The sequence below is a fragment of the Protomyctophum bolini genome (genome assembly GCF_963924005.1).
Source record: "Protomyctophum bolini genome assembly, chromosome: 8".
NCBI lineage: Eukaryota > Metazoa > Chordata > Actinopteri > Myctophiformes > Myctophidae > Protomyctophum > Protomyctophum bolini.
The window spans coordinates 8,787,269-8,811,099 of NC_137869.1; the positions used below are offsets into that span (position 1 = coordinate 8,787,269).

Sequence of the window (23,831 nt, forward strand, 5' to 3'; positions counted from 1 at the left end):
CGCCAGCGCTCGCCCAGCAGTCTGCCATCACCCAGGCGGAAATGTTGATCTGACCCCCCATTCCAAAGCGCCAGCGCTCGCCCAGCAGTCTACTGTCACCCAGGCGGATGCGTGCACGCGACCTAGGTCTCTTCTCGCCCTCAGACGTCTTATACTGGTTGCGAATGCAGTGAGCACTTACTACTAGGTCTCATAGTAAGTGCTGACTGCGTTCGCAATGAGACCTAGCAGATCATGTCTGTCTGTGTGTCTGTGTGTGTGTGTGTGTGTGTGTGTGTGTCTGTCCCGCTATCCAAATATGGAGTGTGTTGCATCAGCAATCACTCAGCTCCATATATGGGCACAAAAGGGGCCAGGTCCACATATACAGTAACAGCGGGACAGACAGACAGACAGACATGATCTGCAGGGTCTCAGCTGCGTTCGCTTCCCGCGTTTGCGCGTCTTACTGGTGTTAAATAAAGTGAGATGTTGTTGCTGACTATGTTGCTTTGCTGCTATTTGTTCCAAAAAAAGAAGGGAAAAAAAGAAAGAAATAGTGTATTGTTTTGCCTTGTTTATGTCTTCTATTAATTTACTTATTTTGTATATCATCCCACACTGCCTTTGAGGCCCAATCTTAATTGGCATGCATGCATCCATTTGCTGTCTCAACAGGCTACTATACAGGACAATGCTATTGTTAAAGAAGTCAATCACTCTCCTCTGTGTGTTGAAAATAATGCATTTGCATGTCTATGGCAGCAGTAGGCTTCCTCTCTTCTACTCTCATCCCCGTTTTCATCCCTCTATCCCCCGCCGTGGTTCTTTTCTCCATGCTCTCTTCTGCTCTCTGCGCGACACTTTCTAGTTTTACAGTGAAAGAATGCCCTCCCACATTCCATAGGAGTGTGACTGTCCCTCTCTCTTTAGGTTGCAGAATTAAACAATCTCATGTATTTTTTTTGGAAGAACTGTTTTTCTGGCTGCGTGCTACAGTACGGACGTTAAACTAAAAACACGGCTAATTGTACAATACAATCATCTTGGAGAACTTTTTAAATGCTGCTTTAAAAAAAAATAGTCTTCTACTAAGGCCATATGTTGCACAAACGGATGTTTTGTTTGCAACATTGCCTCCCCCTCCGGGCCCGGCTCCGACCCTCCGACCCCCATACACATTAGCCGAGCCCCCCCGTCTGCTGCCCCGTTTATACTTCCGTCCCACGACGGTGTCGCGCTGAAAATAATAGCAGACCTACAAGATCACACCGCGGCGTGGAGTCGACGTATCGTGAGTTTATAGCTCTGATATTACTCTGGTGCGACGACGCATAAATTACCAGGGCAGACACGTGATTCGTGTACCGTCCAATCGACTGTCAGGAAAACACGGCTGGTAATTTTGAACAGATGAACGCAGACTCCCAGTCCGCACTGCAATGAGCATTGAGTATTTATTGAGACTAAAGGCGTAGCCATGTGTAAAGTTTGTACAGTATAGAGACTCTCAGTAGATCATTAAATCAGTATAATTTATGGACCGATCAGACGCTGGAATCTTAATTTACTTAATTTAACCATGAGTTCCCATGTTATTACCCCGGGTCCCTACAGAGCGACGAAACTGGTAAGTTATAACTTCACCTTTGGCGAGTTGTTAAGCTAACGTTAAAAGTATAACTGAAATGAGTGTGTGAAACACACAATCTAGTTAATATTGATGTGAGACTACATGATTGATTGACTATGATCAGTTGCTTTATCTGTTCTTCGATTTACGTCATATATTGTATGTTTAAACCTAAGCTTTGCTGCTTTTAAAGTTTGTGTGAATTCTAAGCTTACTCATTGTATTCTGCATCGGTTGTTATGAAATATGAACACACAGAGTACGTGTTGCCGGCGTAATGTAACGCTAGTAAACATGCAATCACCACAGCTGTGGGTGTTTTGCTTTGAAAACCTTTGGAGTGTGTGTGTGTGTGTGTGTGTGTGTGTGTGTATGTATGGACACATAGAATTCCTTTATTTTTAGTACAGCAGGACTATTATGAGCCCACATGCTGAAGTCAAGAGATTAGTAGGTCTACTGCTTCTTTTGGGATCAGTGCTGAAAACGGTTAAGAAAGAAACCCCACAATGACTGACACGATCAGAATGCTGCATATTGGCTCCTACTACTGTAGGTCACAAAGTCTTAGATTAGATTAGATTCAATTTATTGTCACTGCACAATGTGCAAATACTTTGACAATGAAATGAAGGGTGGCATCTAGCCAAAAGTGCAATACAGTAAATGCAGCAATGAGAGAATAAATACAGAAAAATGTACAGTAATGTATACAGAATAATAAATAGTAATGAGTATGCTGGCAGAACCAAGTAAATATATAAATAAATTTATATGAGAAGAACAATCTGTACAGTGCAAGCAATGCTTGAGGAAGATAATATATCCATGTATACAGTATTCTAGTATAGTAGCCTACGGGGAGTCACTTTATGATACACAAAATCCTTTAACACACACAAGGGTCTATTTGTACACTTAAATTGAATGCTGGCTGTTTTCTTGTTCTCATTAGGCTACACTTAAAACCCATTTTGGGCGGGAAGGAACCCCTTTTCCACATTTTGCCCTTTTCCACATTGTGACATGCATGTTTAGGCCACAGATCCCGGGGACCACAAACAACGAACATTATATTGTTTGGACATGATTTGGCCCATAATTCCTTTACTGTCGTTTGTATTCTAAGTTGTAGTGTTGAGTGCCACGCTATGAGCTTGTAGGTCTGCTATTTTTTTTTAAACCGAAGAACGACTGACATAGAAACATAGCTTTTTCAGAAAACTGTCAGGATATAGATGACATTTTTAGAATCTGATCTCAGGTCAAAATGGTTTAATCAACACTGATCATTTACTGTGTAGGGAGCACTGAATCACACTAAATCACAAAGGCCAGAGGTTCCATATTAGTTTAATCAACTCTTTCTCTTTCTCTCTCCAGTGGAACGAGGTGACCAGGCTGTTTAATCAACTCTTTCTCTCTCTCTCTCCAGTGGAACGAGGTGACCAGGCTGTTTAATCAACTCTTTCTCTCTCTCTCTCTCCAGTGGAATGAGGTGACCAGGCTGTTTAATCAACTCTTTCTCTCTCTCTCTCCAGTGGAATGAGGTGACCAGGCTGTTTAATCAACTCTTTCTCTCTCTCTCTCTCTCCAGTGGAATGAGGTGACCAGGCTGTTTAATCAACTCTCTCTCTCTCTCTCTCCAGTGGAATGAAGTGACCAGGCTGTTTCGGTCAGGCATGCCACTGAGGAAACACCGTCTGCACTTCAGGGTCCACGCCGCCTGCTTCACGGCCTCCGCCGCCGTGGACTGGCTCCACGGGCTGCTCTGCAGTAACAGTAACTTTGGCCCAGATGTGACCCGGCAACAGACGCTGCAGCTCCTGAAGAAGTTTCTGAAGAACCACGTGATTGAGGATGTGAAGGGGCGCTTTGGCACGGAAGACTTTGAGGACAGCAACATATTGTACAGGTGAATATTGAATGAAGCAGACGGGGTCAGTAATGGATCTCATTAACCACTTGAACCCGGGGGTAGGGGGGGATTCTCAATCTTTTTAATTTCAAGGATCCACTATTAGGGGAAAGGAGGGACACCCGCACACTGCCACTTGCCAGGTTCAATAGAATGTATTTTGTATGCCTCCCTCGTCACCATCACACCTCCTGCTACAAATTGTCTACTGGGTGTGCGGAAGTCTTCTCTCCATGAGGATCCACATTTTGACGTGCATGTTTAGGCCACAGATCCCGGGGACGGCACAAACAACGAACATTATATTGTTTGGACATGATTTGGCCCATAATTCCTTTACTGTCGTTTGTATTCTAAGTTGTATTTTCTTTGTACATGAAATAACAGTGAAGTTTAACTTTCAGTCATTTAGCAGGGGACTCCATGGGGTGAGGTCACGTGAGAACCACTGTTCTAGCAGAAAAGCTGCAGGGCTAACTAACTAGTGACTGTTGTCAAGGTTTTATTGTTAAATGATGGGGCCATTGTTTACTGACTTACCAGCAAGGCATTTCACAAACTAGTTACACTAGCAACTTACTGTGAAATCAACGCTCTGCACCAATGTCTGTCTGCTCAGCTGTAATGTGCTACTCTTGCATGCAGAGAAACACTGGAGCCTGAGCAAGTAAACAATAAGAACTTTTTCTGCATTATGTACTCTTAATGTGTATTAAGTAACTCCAATACCTTTTTTGCCAGCTGCTTGAAAAGCTCACCTACCACCACTAGCGACTGTAGTAGAAACTTTTTCTCTAAGCCAATGGGAGACTTACCCATAAAAAGAACAGCATAAAACCTCTGAACACCACAACGTGAAGCCATGAGCCGAGGCTGTGGCACGCTAACTGAAATATCTTATAAATGTTAATAAACGAGAGCTTACTGCTGCTGGGAATTATGAATTATGAGTCTTGTTTTAATGTAAAACCAATGGGGTTGGAATATAACCCAATTCCGTTGGTGGTGCCACAATCTATACTAGGCTTTACTGTCCTGTTTCCATTCCCCTCATCCCAGGTTTCCAACCACATCTCCTTTGAAGGCCATTCCTTGTCCAGCCCCAACCCCAGCCACGAGCTCCATTAAGAAGAGGCTTTCCATCAGGGACAAGGATGGATTCTTCAGGTTCAAGAGCATTAATAAGCACGATAAAGAGACACAGGTGAGCCTGACTGGTCCAACACGACGTCTGAAACATGCTATGTAAAACATTTGAAGAATTTCATGTATTCTAAGTTCAAACTGCGTACTCGTTTACCTGCCTACTTAGCTGTATGTGTCCTAGTCATAGGAGAAAAATGTCAAACGTTTTCAATAGCAGGTTTACAAGATCACGTTGCGTTGGGATGCGTTGAGCTTGTAGATCGGCTATTTTTGAGTACGCCTTAAGCGGTTATTTGTGTTTTTATTATTATTTTGTTTGCATAAGTTAATTCTTCTAAAATTGAAACTTTGATCAAATCTAAGTTTTTCATCTTTTGCTTACTATAATTAATCATAGAGTATTAAAAGGATAGAGACTGATCTGGCGCGAAGCTCTGCCCCCTCCGCTATTCATGTCAGTGGAAGTTGCTCAGTGGCGTTTTGAAGCATGCGGAAGGACCGTCTATTTCCGCCTTTTTGGGCGCATTTCCGCATTTGACCACCAAAATTTTGGTGGTCCAATGCGGAAGTGCAACCGAGCGCTCAATGTTAAAGCCCAGCTGCACAGGAGGGTTTCCTCGTCATGAATCCACGGGTCCGCCTGCAGTCCTTCCTCTTACCACTAGGGCCCAGCGGCTTCAACGTTGGAGTGCCTCACTGGCCCCTTGTAATGAATCTATTGCTTACCTTTTCAGGAGAATGTAGATCCTGCAGTCCAGGCACAAGAAGAGGTCAGTCAGCCGGCAACGGAGAAGCCAGCCCAGCAACGAGTACTGACCGAGGAGGATGAACAGGAGCTCTGGAGAGACATTACCCTGACACAGTACGAGCACACATACACACACACATTATGGATGATCCATGTACAACCCCTTTTCCACCAGTTGGTTCCCATTGGGCTCTGGTTCAGTTCTTTTTGGTTTTTAGTCCATGAGCCAGAGCTCCAAAATTGGTGGGCAAACTATACCCTATATTAAATTGTTTATAGGATTAATACAAGTAAATTAATACATATAACCCTTCCACAGTAGTAGCTTTTTCATATTATCGATTAATTTGCATATTTTCCTACATAATGCCTTTGTGTTGCACATTTCATGCACAATAGCCATTCACACAGTGACGTAAAAGTGTTTAAAAGCATCAAAATTAGTAGTCAGTAGTCAGAGTTGGCGCAAATTCTCAGATTCTTTGGAAGTTTCCATAATAGGCTTAGGTTTTGATATTCTGTTTTACAATATTATCATACCAAGAGATTTTGTTTAATCACGATCATGTATGGAGATTATTTAAAATAATGAAGGGTGTAAAATATTTTTTTTTATAAATGTCTTAAATTGTTGTGTTTCAGTTTACAGAAGATTCTGGGTCTGACTTCACTAGATGATGTGTTAGATCAGCGTCATGTTAACCCACAGAACATCATCCATAACGTGACCAGAGTCAATAAGCACGGAGTGGTCACACTGGACGACAAGACCAGTAAGTGTAATGGCTGGACCAGTAAGTGTAATGGCTGGACGAGTCGCCGACTGCTTGCCTTATTCTGGTCTGCCTGTAAATTACGTTTAGTTCTGTTGTTTACCCGTTTGACCGGTCTGACCTTTCAATCATCTCTCTCTCTCTAGACGACCTCCCCCACTGGGTTTTGTCTGCTATGAAGAGTCTGGCCAACTGTGAGTTACAGAAAGCACATTATATTATTTAATTTATCTTCATTTATGTTGTGTGTATATTGAAGTATTGTAGTCTTTGACATGATCATTGCATTTATAATATTTCCCAATCAAAGTACATAGTTTACTTACTGTTTCTCTCAGAGGCATTTACATTTAATGGAGCCTATGTCTAATGTTTCCAATTATTTTCTTCCCGTTCATTTTAAAATAAACGAAGGAAGAGCAGCTTTTTTTAATGTAAATAAATATTGGCAGCTATGTACAGCAAGCATGTTTGTTTAATAAATGCAATGATAAGAACACTGTAAGTGTAGGCTCTGTCTACATTCCTGTATTTAATTGCTTTAACCTGCTGCTGTTGATTTTCAGGGCCAAAGTATGACAGCGGACAACCGTCCTATCCGGGCTTTGAGAGAGATGTCTTCAAAACAGTGTCTGATTACTTCTACAGTTTACCACAGCCATTACTCACATACCAGCTCTATGAACTGTTTATCAACATCCTAGGTAGGTCCCCTAGGGGGTATTATTTTAATTTGAGTGTGTCTTTGGACTCTTACAGAATTAGGTGCCAGGTGGCGTGTCAATCGGAAGGTTGACTATTGATCCTCTACTCAGCGGAGATGTTACTGTTATCCAATTACTATTCGTGATGCAACAAATACAAACTATGCTTTAACGGTCCTGATCAGTCGTTGAGAGCAGAGGCTGGACCAGGACAACTGACTTGAGGCTACTGTGATATGGCATGGATTGTGTATATAGGCCTGGCATATCATTTCGGGTGCAGGGAATGATTGTCAAAGATTCCACCACAAGATGTTAGATGTTTGCACACTAGTACTCAAAGCAGTCTCAGAAGTGTCGTATGCAAGAAACCGATGTAAAGGAATTATACCGTGTTGCATTGAAAGCTCAGAACTTTCATGCTGCTATTTTGGTGAGAAATAAATAAATTAGATGTGCCAGCCAAAGACGGGGAAAACAAATCCAAAAAACCCTGAGTCATTCTCACATTAACTCCGGTGTAAGTGGTGTCCTGACATTAACACTTTGTCTTACCCTACCCTTTACTAAATAAATATATGACCTGGCATCAAAGAGACTTCTAGCTGTCAATTAGGTGCACGTTGCTATACTACAATGGGACTCATTTCATCTTGAAATTAGATTTTAGTTTGCTACTGTGCTACATCCAGTGGTTACAGATTAATTTTATACCTGTTGCGGATAATTTCACTGTTGAACGCATCACTGACTAGAGCTCTCTTAAAATGCCAGTTGAAAAATCATAACCGTTTCATGGATTTATTGGACTATATGGTGGGTGAGAATCTCTTGGTATTGGGAATATATAAATGTCTTAATAACTGGCTTAATAACACTTTTCCTACAGGGTTCTGGAGCACAAATACTCTAGATGTGCAAAGAGTCAAGACTATGTTGATGTTATGTGCATTGACTTATTGTGCCTGGTGTTTCTTTTGTTTGTTATTTATATCCTAACAACGATGTGGGTTATTTTCCTCATTGAGTTTTAACAGTAATCTCTGTGTTGGCCTGTTGTGTTGTCTGTCTGACAAAGTGATGATCCTGTGTATGTATGTCTGCTTTGAAATGACTAACGCTGCCCCTCTGTTTGCTGCTGACATTCTGCCTGCAAACTCTCTCTCTCTTTTTCCCCCCTCCTCTCTATCTTGCTCCACCTCGGTCTATCCCCCCGTACCAGTGCTATGTGGGTACGTGACAGCGCCCCCTAGACATCAGCGGGCAAAGCGCAAATTGTCTGACCCCCCTTCCTTACCCCCTCCCGCCAAGGCGCCGTTCCACTCCACAGAGTGTCTCCTGCTGTCACTGCTCAGGCAGAGCTCATGTGACGAGACCGACTCGCCAATGAAAGAGGTTTTCAGCACCGCGGTCCGGTCACGACTGCACGTTTTGAATGGCGAGGCCAGCACCGACAACCGCCAGTTTGGAGGCAGCTGTCTGAGCCTCAACCAGTCACAGCGCTTGGCTGGTCCCGCTAGGCGTCGCCCCAGAAGCTGCTCATTGGTGGACACGGTCCTGGATGACTCCGCCCCTTTCTCCCAGCAGCTGCTTTTGTCAAATGACAGCCTGGCGGTCGTTAAAGACTTAAAAGACAGTCTGGACGATGATGATGCTGCTGACACCTTGACAACCCGATTCCCGCTCTCCTCTACTAATGTACGAGGAGATCCCACCAGAGACCACGGTTCTGTCAATTCCACGGCAGCGCCAGCAATGTCGTTCACATGGAAGTCCCGCCTCTTGCGGCCACGCAGTATGGGCAGCTGCCTGGACATTGTGGTGGAGACCAGAGAGGACGGTGCCATGGAGACCCGGGGCCAGAGTCGTGCAGCCAGCTGTTTGAACGTGAACGTACCTGAAGACCAGCTACACTCCTCCTCCTCATCCTCCCATCCTCCTTCCGCTTCCTCTCGTCCATCATCTCTGTCTTCCTCCCACGCATCCTCCTCCTCCTATCCTTCCTCTTCTCCCTCCCATCCGTCTTCCTCTTCCCCGTCGCCTGTCGCGGCCAAAGCACCACGTTGCGGTGCGAGGCCTCTCTCCAGTACTTCCAGTCTGTGGACCCTCCGTTCTGCAGCACCACCTAGCTCTGGCCCGGCTCTGGGCCGACGCACCCGCAGCTCTCTGGACGTGTCTAAGCTGTCCCGCCGGCCCGTTTCACTGTTCAAACCACCTCTATGTCCTTCCACGAGCTGCTCTCGGCTCACACAGTCCAACCCTGAAAACAGTAAGACACCTCCACTCACTGCCTGCCTGTTTGTTGGTTTATGCCCGACTGTCCGTTGTGCTGTTTAATGTCGATGCATGTCTAACATCATCTAACAATCTAACCACTCTTGCTAGCTAAGTTGCTCAAGATCACTAAATGACAAACCCTGTCAGGGAGTTGAATGGGAGAAGTGGATCAAGACTCAAGAAGTCACTTCATTTTGACAGCAACGACGTGACTTGTCATTAGCTTCAGACATAGTGTTATAGGTAGATGTACTCTCTCTCTCTCTCTCTCTCTCTCTCTCTCTCTCTCTCTCTCTCAAGCAAGTGAAACAGCAGTCATGAGTCAGATTATAAATTAAACTTCAGGGTTCCCATAATAAGGTTTTAAATGAGACATCAAATTGATTTGGTGAAAAACATGCCACTCCAAATCTGCCATAAATTCTGGCATGATTATTGCCACCATACAGCTGTAGGGTGAGATTACAGGCTACTAGCTAAAAGTCATTTGGATGCGTCATTGTTGGCAATTGGCATACATTTTGGTATGGTGGTTTTAACGTGTTGTGTCTCCAAGGATTATCTTTCCAAATATAAGAAATTAGAGGTAATCTCAATCTATTTACACTAGCTGTAAAAATGTAGCTCAGTTAGGGTGGAAATGTTACGGAATCAAAGGGAGATAGAGATTTAGGTGAAAGTGAGCTTGAATTTATATTAAACATTTATGACGTGTGTGTTATAATAAGTGTTTGTTTATGAAGCATTATGAGTGCATTATAAATGTGATTATAATGCATTATAGACCCTGGTAGACTACCTGGTAGTTATAATGTGCTATAATTATGCAATCATAGTATACTCAGTGGATACTATACCCATTTTGACCAGAACTTATAAATTATATTATAAGTTCATAATATACCTTAATGTTAAACATTTATAACAAGCGTTATGGTGGTTATAACACATCATAGACCCAACCCAACCACATTAGATTGTCATCACAGCTACTCTAATCAACAACAAACTGATACTGTGATTGTGTGATGTGTATAATGTATAAGAGAAACAATCCTATATATAAATGTGTTAACAGTCAGTTAGCTTAGTGATTAACACCTTGAGTGCCTGGGCCTATTTAAACAATTAACAAAATGTGCCCATCGTCAGCAAGCGCCTCTAGGCTGTGTAGAGCGTTGCGATCCGTTTTCATAGCATTAATTTGACAGAGATTATCAATCTCCGTCTCGGGGCACATGACCGTGCACTTGAACTTGACGGTGATTTACGTCATGGGCCCCGAGTTAACTATAACATTATAGTTCATCCATCCATGCCCAGTGAATGTGATGCAGTAGTGATGGATGAATGTGACTTTGAAGAGTGAATCAGTGTTGCGTGTGTGTGTGTGTGAGAGAAATTGGGCAGTCTCAATCTCATTAACCCATTCTGGGTGGATTATGCTATGCTTTACCTATTGAAAAATAGCAGATCTACGAGCTTGTAGGTCTGCTATTTTTGAAAAATCGAAGAGAACGACTGACATTTTTACAATCTGATCTCAGGTCAGAATGGAAAACTGTCAGGATGTAGAAGACATTTTTAGAATCTGATCTCAGGTCTCCGTGTGGTCATGTATAGGACTTCTTAAGCCCCAGTGCGAGCGTGTGGCCATCGAGGCGCTGCAGCTGTGCACCCTCCTCCTCCCCCCTTCCTCCCGCCGGAGGCTACAGCTCCTCATGAGGATGATGTCACGCATCAGTCAGAACGTGGACATGCCCCGCCTCCACCACGCCATCGGAACGCGCACGCTGGTGAGACCACGTAACTTTTACCAAAACTGTGATGTCAGATGGTTGAGGTTGCACAATATGAAGGGTGTGTTTTGTTTGGTTTTCTGATAGTTTGCGTCTTCCTTTTTCTGTCACTGTCTGTGTAGTACTGTGGTTCCAGGTGGTCCCCAGGTGGACTCTTATCTTTAACTCTTGGGAGTCAAATGAAACCAAATGGACCCTTACGAGTCCATTTGGAACCCCCCCCCAGCAACGCACCCAAACTATTATTGAGAGGGCAAAGAAACCTCCCTCGAAAACGTGGCTGAAATGCTGAATGAATAAATAAATGGACGTTGATATGAAGTGTTGAAAACCACTGATATAGTATATCATCCATCACGCTTGCCCGTTTCCACCTACTCTGTTCTCCCTGTTGCAGATGGTGCATACGTTCTCAGGCTGTGTGCTGGGCAGTGCTGAGGAGTGTGATCTGGACGAGTTGTTGGCTACCAGATTAGTGTCCTTCCTCATGGACCATCAGCAAAGCATCCTGTCTGTCCCTGACTACCTGGTCCGTGCTGTCACTGACCATGTGCAGTACCTCCGCACAGCACAGGTAATATTCACACCGTGAAGGCACACATTCCAGATCATATAGAGGCTATGCGTCTGAGATCACCATCATCACACCCGGACGTTATGCAGGACCGCCTGAGTGGCAAAAAGAACAACTTTCTGGCCTGACAGCCCAGACATCCAAACATAAAAGTCCTATCTGATTGAGATACTGACTCTCCTTCTCCCCCATAGCTCCCAGCTGGTACCGATACGAAGGACAGAGATCTCTCTGGCGGCCCGATGCTTCTCCATGCGTTCTGCCGGCAGATCAGCACCATTGAGTTTGAAGAGCAAAGAGTGACGTCTTCCCAGAAGGCGATGGTGGAACTGCTGGAGATGTTGCTGAGTGACCAAAACATCACTGAAAAGGACCGGCGCAAGAAACTCAAGCAGGTAACGCACATGCTTGTTTATATGTTCGGCCGGAACATGTTTGCAGTAGAGAATTCGCAAATATTGAGCACAGGCTGTGTGTGTGTGTGTGTGTGTGTGTGTGTGTGTGTTTGTGTGTGTGTGTGTGTGTGTGTGTGTGTGGGAGGGTGTGTGTGTGTGTGTGGGGGGCACAGATTTCAAGAATGAGAATGATCCTCACATCTCTATAGTCCATGTGACAGACAGACGCTCTACTGCTATGTGTGGTGGTGTCGAGTAGAGTAGAATGTCTGATTGTTTTGTTTCCCACAGTTCCAGAAACAATACCCAGACATCTACAGTCGGCGGTTCCCTGGCTCAGACCGAGACGACAAGAAGGACAGCAAACCAAAGATCAAAGCGCCTCTCCTCACCATGAAAAAGACCAAAGTGTTCAGCATAAGGAACTGAGAGTTGAACTATACACTGGAGCATGTATGAAGAACAAGAACTTTCTGAACTTGATCCAGATTCTTAAGCCCAAACCACACCAAAGGGTCGGGTTGGGGACAAAACAGTTTTAAGGTAAATCTCACCAATGCAACTCAATGAGTTGTATTGGTGTGGTCTACCTTAAAAACTGTTTTGTCCCAAACCCTTTGGTGTGTTTTGGGCTGTAGAGTGAACTTAGCATGCACATTTGCAACCTTTTAGTTTACAGAGACCTGGAACCGTTGTAGAATTGTCATCGTTGATTGTATATCTTAAGACTTGTTTTGAGAAATCAGTCAGTTGGCAGACTTTATGAAGGAATATTTTGATTGCATGTAACTTTACGCAGAGGTGGGGACAACAGGTGAACGTTCGAGCCATCCACTCCACAGCCGACTACTGAGACGGTAGACTCAGACTGATTTATTTATGTTGTACAAATATTCAACTGCTTTATAACGGGGAGGTGCTACATTTAACACGGTGTGAATTTGGATGGGATACTTACAGTGGGGGGGGGTTGTTATGTGTCAACATGTGGTTTGAGCAGTCTGTGACCAACAGTTCAGCTCCCATCATTTACAGTCACCTTTATTGCATTCTCGGAATGTATTTCTATGATATTGTCTCATTATTTTAATTGACAGTATCTATGCGCATGTGTTCACTGGGATCCACGTTTTACAGTAGGTTTCTCACACCTGCCATTTTCTCATTTGTCTTCTGATTCTGTGCAACACGGTAAATAATTCAGTGTTGATCAGAATCTAAGAAAATGGCCATTTGTACCTCCAGAGTTTCAAATAGATAAATTATCACGGAGGATTGTTACTGCGTAGCAGTAACTGACGTGTTGCTAAGTTGTGTCTTTGCATGATGTTTGGGATAGGATTTTATAGGGAAAAATGTGATGATAGCTTTCTTAATGCGATAAATTATTTTGGGAGCCATGCTATAGACTATCATTACTTGCTTTACATGTGGTTTACTAACTTTTTTATTTCATTTTTTTCTTATACAAGACATGTTTGTTGTTTTGTATTTTGTCTTTTAAATTATTTTCTTTGATGGTGCTCACTCTAGACTAGAGCATTTGTTTCACATTTGGCACTGAACCCTTTCTTCTTTTGAGTGATGTCTGTTTTTAACCATTTACACACCATTGTATCCTCTTTATTTAGTCCTCTGTACACCAAACGTTTAACTGTTGGGTAGACATTTCACTCCTTCAGTTCAATTAAAACTCCCGATTTGCTTTTATCAGTTTTTAATGGGATATAATTTATGTCTCGTTGTGGCCTCTTCAGTTTACTACAGTTTTCTCAGTCCCCCCTTTCTGTTTGTACATCTTTCTGTTTGTACATTTTTGTCTTGATCACATAAACCTCCTGGCCTGCATATAGTAGTTCAGTGATTCTCAACCTGTCGGCCGTGAGGATATTGCAAATAATTGGCACAAACGTTAAACTATTACTTTAGGTTGTTATTTATTCTTAACCACAAAAAATGACACATTTTCAAACAATTACACTCCCTTAAACCTTGAATTCACGATGACTGGCGGAGTCTCCTACTGAGATGAATCAGGCAATTCCAGTCATTTTTGGGGGGCGAACTACTCTTTTACCTTTTGTAGTATGTTGCATTAGTTCCATTGATCCTATAGGTGAAATACGAATGCTTATGTTAATCATTGATCATTAACATAAGCATGCTCTGAACTTTCAATATTTTAATGTGGGCCTCTATCCAGAAAAGGTTAAGTACGAGTCCAACTGATAGTAGTAGTTCATTGCTGCACTATATGAATGACCTGAATGCTTACCCTTATTGTGTGTGCTTTACATTACTAACCTTTTTGTTTGTTTTTAATCCGTCACATTTCTTTACCAGGCACCTTATCTATTATATTGTCTACCTCAAAAGATGTATACCAAGCAAGTTTGTGCTAATGAAAAAGGATTCAGACCACAATAATAATAATAGTAAAGAATGCCAACAGGTTAATTTAATAAACCTAAAAATCCAATATTATGCCAGACCTCCCAGAAGCAGTGAGTGCATTCTCCGGCAGCGGCAATCAGACGCTGGCACTGCCGGGGGGGGGGGCGAAATGCACTCACTCTCCCACAGTGTCTGCTGAAGAAATGTGCCAGGCTATAACTTTTCTATTTATTTTTGAGCTTTATGAAGTATTAGTTCTATACTCCGATGCATGTACATGTGTTCTTCAGATGGACTGTGTACCGTACATATGTGTGTGTGCATGTGACGCGGCATGTTAGCCCTCAGTGTCATTGTTATTTTTACCTAACATTTGTACAATTAATATGATGTACAGTATACTATGCAACAATCTTGGGAAATAGTCTAAAGTAAAGCTGTTTTTATTATTAATGCCTCGTCTCTTTTGTTGGCTATTTGGCTGCATGTCGGATGCCACTCCTGATTGCGAATGCAATAAGCACTAACTATGAGACCTAGCAGAAGATGTCTGTCTGTGTGTCACGCTGTAACGCCACCAGAGGGCGCAGCTGTATCACACACATGCACGCACACATACACACAAAAAAAAGAACTTTAGAAAAACGTAACTTAAAAAAATAATCTTAAAAAACCCACAAAATTTACGAGCTGCGTTCGCAGCATACGAATGTCGCATACAGTATACTGTATACAGTAATTCGCATACAGTATTTTTGATTCCAGTTCTGATTGCAGGTCAGTTGCCCTGTCGTCCTGTCCTATCTGAAGTCCTTTGAGAAACTGATAAAACAACTTCACGTTCAGTTTACATACAGTAGGTTTGGTGTACATGATGCTGTACTGCCTCCTTCCTTGACTTATTATTCAAACACTTTGGGCAGTAAATCTTAAAACTGAAACTACTGTGGCGTTGACTCTAGTTTGGTAGGTTGTTTCCTTTGACCTCTCCAACTCCAACAGAAGCCAGAGGGTGAATGAGTTCATCTCTCTCTCTCTCTCCCTCCCTGCAGAACCAGATGTCATGTGTCACGTCTTTCACTTCAGCCACTCCAGTCTGGAGCCTAGAGGCTAGTAGCCTACCTCTGACTGAAAAGGTCATAAGGTTAATTGGATTCATGTGCTGGTCATATTCTCTGCAAGAAGACCAAAGGTCAACCCACACATATTTTACCCAAAGAACTTCAAGTTCAACCTTAACTTCAATGTCAACTTTATTGTGACATCACACGTTTACAGGTGTAAAAAGAGTGCATGGGTGAAATGAAGAATCAAAAACACGACAACATCACAGCAAAGGACATGTCCCAACACAAAGAGATGTAATCACAGCCGCTATGGAAAAGCCTGTTTGAACAGGCGAGTCTCTCTGTCTTTCAGAGGCCACAGATCTTAGGTCTAAAGATTATTCCATAGCCTAGGGGCAAAACTAGCAAGGCTTGATCAGCCTTTGTCTTATCTCGTGGAACTTTTGCCACAACCAGCAGGCTCTAGGATGAGGATCTCAAAGAGTCAATGGATCCTAAAGGTTACTGGGAGCCAATGTAAGGAGGCCAGAATTGGGTTTATGTGGCAGGATATCCTGGAGCGGGTCATAAGAAAGTGTTGCCTGTAGCAGTTAGCTCTGCTAGTAGGCTATGCAGTGAATGTTCCCAGCAACAATTAAGGCCTAGAATGATACATTACGGCTCTGCCTATCCTTTATTAAATTTAATAAACCATTAATTAACAGGACCCTTTTGTGCTTTCATCCATTCATCATTCTGTTCATCCCCAATTTCCCATTCATCCTTATGTCCATTCATCCAATCCGAGATCACAGAAGACAATATGTGTCATTAATGATGAATCTCTCCCCCCGTGTGTGTATGTGTGTGTGCGTGTGTGTGTGTGTGTGTGTGTGTGTGTGTGTGTGTGTGTGTTTGTATGTGTGCGAGCGTGCGTGCGTGCGTGCAACATGCATGCGTGCGTGTCTCAGACACTCACTCACTCACTCACACTAAAGCTGGCCAATTAAAGTAGATTGTTGGGGCTGTCTGTCTGGAACTGATTAGCTAGTCTTTGAGCTGAGTCTCCCTCCACATACCAATACACACACACAGTGCAAACCGCACTGCACTGGCAACTGTAGTGTTATCAGTGCTTGCAGTCGTACACGTGTGTATGTATGTATGTTTGTGCGTGCTTGCGTGTGTGTCCAGGTTAGCAAGTACCTTGTTCAGGGCCTGGAAAACATTCTGTAGTGAGCCAAGGGCCAGACGACTGAAAGGAGAGGAGACAAAAGACAGGCTGTTCTAGTAGGCTATGGGCTAACTAACAGAACCAGAAAGGGGAGGAGAAAGGGAGCAGGGGAATGCCTGGAGAAAGTGGGGGGTCAATGGACAGGAAAACATACAGTCAGGATATGGGAAAGGGGGAGAAGAGGGAAGGAATGGAGTGAAGAGTGAAGATAGATAGATAGATGGGAAGAAAGAGAAGGCTGGGTGGAGAGAGGACGTGTTGGGAAAAGGAGAGTGAAGGAAAGGAGGTTTAGAGGCCAGGGCGTAATAGATGAGGTGATAGATGAGAAACTAAAGGAGATGAGAGGAGATATGGACAGACAAAGACAGAAATGGTGAAAGTTATAGGAATGACGGGGGAAAGGGGAGCATAGCAGTGGAGAGTCATAGAATAGAACTGGGGAAGGGAGACATTGAGAGGCACCAGAAAAGGAGGAGGAGAGAGGGGGAGGTGACGAGAGAAAGGGGGACTTTAGCCTCCATCTCTCTCCACAGGAAATTATTCTGTGGTCTGAGAACAACAAAACACCAACCACTCAGCTGCTCAATGTGTGTTTGTATCTCACAAGTTATTTGTGCATGTGGATTGTGGAGGGTGTGTGCATCTTTTTGCTAAAGCAAGATGGTCAGTCGGTGAGTAGTATTTTCCCTTTTCCTTTCCCACAACATTGCCAGTAAAGAAAGCTAGAGCTACTTCAGCATTTTCTTCTTCTTTCTAAAACTCAGTACTCATATGCAGAACTGTATACCGTTACCACTGATGATGTAACCGCGCATTAGTATGGTATATTCCTTCCTATGGATTGTTCTAGAATGTTTCACAGGATTAGACCCATTTTGGATGAAGATATAATAGTACTTTTTTCAGCACATTCTGTCTTCTACATGTTGTTGTTATGTAACTGCTTTAAAACAGCTCTATAGTCAGCCAATGGGGAGTTGTGATTAGGTAGTGAGGGATTTCCAAAACTGTTAATATCCCAGACCCTCAAATAGACTGCCTTTTAGTTTACATATAGCCCCAGTAGTTATAATGCAGTCCATATTTTGGTGCATGTCATTATAGGGGAAACATTTTCAAAAAGAAATTCAGAAATTCTCCAAAACACCTTCAAATTGGTGAGGATGTAAAAGTGGGCCACGAGATTAAAAGTGGCCTCACTCGGCCTGAGGCCGTGGCTCAGCGGTCCAGGCACCTTAATTGGCTGGTAATCCAGTCTGGCAGTGTGCCGCGGGTTCGACTCCCGATCCCGACGGCCTTTACGGCATGTCTTCCCCCCATCTCTCTCCCCATTTCCTGTCAGCCTACTGTCTGTCCCTTCCGAATGCCACAAAAAAAAACCATTTAAAAAGTGGCCTCACTCTGTGTGTCCAGGCTGGAGCATCCCGCTGGAGGCTACAGAAAGATATTTGAGACGGTGGAGGAACTCAGCGAACCCCTAGCCGCTGAAGTCACGGGTAGGAACAACCTTAACCCTAACCATCCTAACCTAAACCCTAACCCTAACCCATACCCGCTGAAGTCACGGGTAGGAACAACCTTAACCCTAACCATCCTAACCTAAACCCTAACCCTAACCCATACCCGCTGAAGTCACTGGTAGGAACAACCGTCTGTGTTTCCGAGGCTACTGGTAGTGGTGGGAGATGAACTCAATGTTTTACAAAGTAAAAGTATCAATACTGCAGTAGAAACTATACTCAAAATGGACTTAAATTACCAAAAGTAAAAGTACTCATTATGCGGAATGTGTCATTTTACAAGTTACAAGTCAATGTATACAAATGTATAATGATGATTGGCTATTTTCAAATGTCCGAAATGTATATAGGGTGATGTGTTTTGTAATAATAATCTAAATCTAAAGTTTTCAAATAATTGTAATTAAGTAAAAGTGCAATATATGTGTGTGTGTGTGTGTGTGTGTGTGTGTGTGTGTGTCATTGTGTAATGTGTAGGTATCATACCATCGTGGCTGGGAGGCAGTGTCCTGCGGATGGGGCCGGGTCTCTTTGAGATAGGTTCAGAACCATTAAACCACGTGTTTGATGGACAGGCTCTCATACACAAGTTTGACCTGAAGGACGGCCATGTGACCTACTACAGGAGGTGAGTATACTGCTTACACTACCAGCTGGGGTCATCCACATGTGCCCGACCGTGGCAAAGACTTGGTCTTGTCCATCCATCCATCCATCCATGTTCAACCGCTTATCCGTAGTCGGGTCGCGGGGGAAACAGCTCCACCAGAGTGCTCCAGACTTCCCTCTCCAGAGCAACATTAGTGACTTCCTCCTGGGGGATTCCGAGACGTTCCAAGGCCAGTGAGTCGATGTGTTTCCTCCAACTGCGCCTTGGTCTGCCCCGGGGTCTCCTCCCAGTGGGACGTGGTCCTTGGTCTGCCCCGGGGGTCTCCTCCCAGTGGGACGTGCGTCGAGGACCTCCCTAGGGAGGCGCCCGAGAGGCATCCTAACCAGATGCCTGAACCACCTCAGCTGACTCCTTTCCAGGCGAAGGAGCAGCGGTTCTACTCTGAGTCTCTCTCGTGTGACTGAACTTCTCACCCTATCTCTAAGGGAGATGCCAGCCACCCGTCGAAGAAAACTCTTAACCATGGCAAAATTTTAGATTTTATTTTTATTTTTATAACATTATGTTCTTATTTTGGTCATAAGACCCAAATACTGAGTGTCAGTCTGCAGGTTTTCCTCAGAATATGTATGACATAATATGACACTATGTAGGCCTATGACACATTAGGAGTCCACTAGCACAGTGGTTCTCAAACCTTTTATTTCCAATGAGCCCCAGAGCTTATAGAGTTACACACCTGATCATTTAAGGCTCATTCGTATGTCCAACATGGCAAAAATAGAATTTTGACAAAGATGTCCAGTTGTCCACCACAAGCCAGCATGGCAATAACCCCTGCTCACTAGTCACGATACTGAATCTAGGTAGTTTAAACGTTTATTTATAACATAGTTGCTAAACTCCCCTTTTATGTGGGATTCTGTGTGTATTGGACCCGGAACAAATTGGAACATATGGGTTAATGATTCATTATTGTAATCAAACAAAACCATGAGAAAGTCAAAGTCAAAAGGAGGAAAAAAACGGATTAATTGTATTTGAACCATTGACCTCTTTGACTGTAGCTGTCAATCCAGCAGCTGACTCCACCCATGGGTTGGACTCCTACACTCTGTCAGCAGAATGTGTTTGGCAGTTTGGCAGCGGGGGCAGTGCCTTGAGTGTACAGGGTTTGATGAGGATCCATCAAATCGGGCCTTAATTTTCGGGCCTGTTGAGAACTTTAGTTTTCGCCGGCTGCTGCAGGGCACGGTTGGCGGTTGCACTAATAACTTTGGGGCGGGCCCGTCTAGAGTTCGAATGCACAGGTATCAGTCAAAAGGGAGACATCGAAGAGGAAGGACAGGTGGGGATGGATCATCAACATATGGAATGTCAGAAAAGGTCAGCTCCATATATGGAGATCTAAGGGTTTGAGGTTTGAGGTCAGATGTAGAGTTGCTGGCCGGCTCCATATATGACTATATGGTAGATCTAGGTGATGATCCTGTGTTTTCCATGTATGGCTAGTATCCAGGGTTTGATGAGGTGGTGTCGTGAATGATCTTCATATATGGAGACGGCCATATATGGAGCGTGTCACGAGGCGTGAGGGACTGATGAACACATATGGTGGTGTGACGGAGCGACCGGCGGGTTTTGCGGTTTTTCATAGTAATCTGCGACCTACATAACCGCAAAAGATGTGGTGAGGGCGAGCGAGAGGCGTCCTGAAAGACCCCTCTCACCCAAACCACAGACTCTTTGCCCTTCTTCCATCCGGGAGGCGCTATAGGTCTATTGGTTCCCGCACTAGTATGCTCAGGAACAGCTTCTTTCCTGTTGCTGTCTCCCTGCTGAACTCTGCCCCTCCTCAATGACACTGATCAATGATACCCCCTGCCGTCCCCCCTTCCTCCTTCCCATCTGAACTCTCATGCTCACACCATACATACATACACTAGCCTGTCATGGCTTATGGCTTGTGTGGGTGGGTGTGTATATACACACGCATACTCCTTATTTCTATTTATACTTCATTGCCTATTTTTCTATTTATTATATACTACTGTACATACTGTACATTCTGTACATTCAACAACAAGTGTGTATTTATTCCCATTACTGCATTACTGTATTGCACTCTGGCTAGACGCCACTATTCATTTCATTGTCAAAGTATTTGTATACTATAATGTGCAGTGACAATAAATTGAATCTAAAAAAAACTAAAAAAAACAATCTGTTGCAACAATCTGCAGTTCAAGAGTTATAGGCCAAAACATGCAGCAGCCTGTTTACAGCACCATAGCACCACCATGAGGCCGCCTGGGAGTCTGCATACAAAGTTTGATGATATTTTTAAATATAATCCTATAATCTCCATGAGAGAAATGTTCAAATGGTAATGAATAAGCACATACTGTACATATATTCTGTTGTTCAGCACATAGTAAGTATCAAAAGAAAGTCTGCACAACCAAGACCAAACTTGATTGAAACATGATGAAATTTAGCTGATTTATTTAGCAAATTCTAGGATTAGAAATGCACTGCCCACTAAAGCAGATTCTCTCTAAGGAACGTGAAACAGTTCAATGTTGCAATTGAAATAATGTTTAAATAACTTGCTATGAAAACAAATCAAAAATACCATTTGTCACGAGACATAGGTGAACGGGGACATTGTTGCATACACTTCACTACACTTGTTTGTTTCCAATTAATCACCAATCCGCTGGCCTGGAAGTGGCAGGTCAAGTTATGAATTATATGTTTTATCATTGATACTGAGTGAAATGCATTGCTGAAGTATACAACTACTCATGGTTTTAAATGTTTATTTATTGAATTTATTGTAAGTTACCTCCCCCCTCTGCATTGGCAATCCTGTTGATTGGGAAGGTCCAAGTGCTGCAGAGGAGGAGGGGTGTTTAATTGATTCAAGAGCAATCTTATTTAAGAAGAGATTATAGTTTGTGTTTGAATGGGCCTCCGAAAATTGATGGTAAAATATCCAGTAATGTTGTGTTAACTTAACTCATTGGCCTTGTGTTTGCTTATTGTGAGTTAATCGAATTGACAATTGCTGTGATGGGTTTGGTATATCTCACTCACTCCCTATAAAAGGGACCCTGAGAATATTTTTTACAGCTTGAGTGAGAGCTGCCAGGGCCCTTTGAAATTAAGGGTATGGCCTGTTACAGCTTCTCGTCTGTTTTAAGTGTTTGTCTTTTTGGAGCCTTGACTGCTCGGCCAACTATCAAACCATTTTCCAAATTTGTTGCCACAATGTTTAGACCAAAACTCCAAACATAAAAATTCCCATCCCTAATAGGCTACATTGCTTACCTCGACCAGATTTTCTTTTCTATTCTGTGAATTCCCAGTGGATTTGTGTTACCGGTGGTGGTAGGATAAGTTGTTTATCTTAGATTAGAAGAATCTGCTGGAACTGGAATGTTGCTGGGTAAAAACACACACGGTCAGTCAGTCAGTCACTCACTGACTGTCAGTCAGGTGCTGTTGGCCACAAAAAACATCCCTTCCCAATTCCATCTGGAATAAAGTGGTGTGTTATATTATATTGCAGGATTGGCTGTGTTCATGGATCCAAGCTGCATGCTGAAATAATACTTAACCACAGAATGTGGATTGCAAGATCTTCCTGCAGCATTCATTGTGTGTGTGTGTGTGTGTGTGTGTGTGTGTGTGTGTGTGTGTGTGTGTGTGTGTGTGTGTGTGTGTGTGTGTGTGTGTAGGTTTCTGCAGTCTGATTCATATGTGCGTTCCATGACCGAGAACAGACTGGTCATCACTGAGTTTGGGACAGCAGCTTACCCAGACCCATGCAAAAACATATTCTCCAGGTACGTGTAAAGCCCAACCCCAAACTGTGTGCAGTAAGTAACCGCTTCGATGGGTCAAAAGGGTTTCCTGACCAATTTGACCGACTTTCTACCCCCCATACTTATTCGACATAGATTTAGGGCTAGTTAAGTGTTAGGTTAACTATGGCTGTTACGGCTATGTATAATTTTATACACAATATGTCAACTATAGCCTACATTGGGATCATAATAACCAGATTCATTTTACTTTGCCTTTTAAAATTGTATATGAACATCTTTAGTGATTAGGTAGATTAGGTAGGTACATTTTATTTTGGGCCACATAACATTGAATATAGAATGCCTCATGCGTGCGTGCGTGCGTGTGTGCGACCGTGTGTGTGCGTGCGTGCGACTGTGTGCATCTAAATATGTGTTTTGTAGGTTCTTTACCTACTTCAAGGGGATCGAGGTGACCGACAACTGCTGTGTGAACATCTATCCGGTTGGTGAAGACTTCTATGCCGTCACAGAGACCAACTTCATCACCAAGGTGGATCCAGAAACACTGCAGACCCTGAAGAAGGTGAGAGCACATAGAGTGGCAGATTGGTACTATGCACGCCATGATGAAACCTAGCTGAACTCATGCACAATATTCCATATTCCTTTCCATTCCATGAGAATCTAAATGGATTGTTTTCTGATACGACATTGACGTGCAGCCCTGTGTGTCTGTGACAGGTGGACCTGTGTGATTACATCTCAGTGAACGGGGTGACCGCCCACCCCCACATAGAGGCAGACGGAACGGTCTATAATATCGGAAACTGCTTTGGGAAGAACATGTGTCTGGCCTACAACGTAGTGAAGATCCCTCCCATCCAGGAAGGTATGTCTGGCCTACAACGTAGTGAAGATCCCTCCCATCCAGGAAGGTATGGGCCGACGTCAAGTGACTGCAGTTGTTCATTGTTGATGATTGATTGTTTAATGATGAGCTTGTGACCGCTTATTTTTTGAGGGACGCTATATAGCCCCTCCAATGCATGGCTTTTGAAGATTATGTCATATGGCAGCCAAGTCTATGGGATTTAAAATGTTTGTCTTGAGCGCTTATGTTATGACATAGGCCTACATCGTTTGCCAGCCAAGTCCATGGACTTTAATATTTGTAATATATGTTGTAGTTTTAGTAAACACAGATGTGCTGGGGTGAGCGGTGAGTCTCTTATCACCGCGGCTCAGTGACATCATGTTGTAGTTTTA

The 23,831-nt window shown here is 43.4% G+C and overlaps 2 protein-coding genes across 3 annotated transcripts in view; both read left to right on the forward strand.

Moving 5' to 3' along the window:
• Positions 1-1,475: 1,475 nt before the first annotated feature.
• Positions 1,476-12,375, forward strand: depdc1a (DEP domain containing 1a; the record flags this gene model as incomplete). Its single annotated transcript, XM_080769459.1, has 11 exons — positions 1,476-1,609; positions 3,262-3,527; positions 4,590-4,734; positions 5,411-5,538; positions 6,067-6,197; positions 6,344-6,391; positions 6,764-6,901; positions 10,802-10,974; positions 11,375-11,551; positions 11,746-11,946; positions 12,238-12,375. The coding sequence occupies exons 1-11, from the start codon at positions 1,562-1,564 to the stop codon at positions 12,373-12,375; spliced, it is 1,593 nt and encodes a 530-aa protein (XP_080625585.1). The 5' UTR covers positions 1,476-1,561.
• Positions 12,376-16,840: 4,465 nt separating this feature from the next.
• LOC308320569 (all-trans-retinyl ester 13-cis isomerohydrolase-like) overlaps positions 16,841-23,831 on the forward strand; it is a 13,720-nt gene continuing 6,729 nt past the window's right edge. The window contains exons 1-6 of one of the 2 annotated variants that reach the window (XM_080771088.1): positions 16,841-17,291; positions 18,034-18,116; positions 18,618-18,768; positions 22,494-22,601; positions 23,007-23,148; positions 23,307-23,454. In XM_080771088.1, coding sequence (XP_080627214.1) covers positions 17,281-17,291; positions 18,034-18,116; positions 18,618-18,768; positions 22,494-22,601; positions 23,007-23,148; positions 23,307-23,454 — 643 coding nt within the window. In that variant the 5' untranslated portion in view covers positions 16,841-17,280. The remainder of the gene's footprint in view (positions 17,292-18,033; positions 18,117-18,617; positions 18,769-22,493; positions 22,602-23,006; positions 23,149-23,306; positions 23,455-23,831) is intronic. The other variant, XM_080771087.1, reaches the window with a different exon arrangement.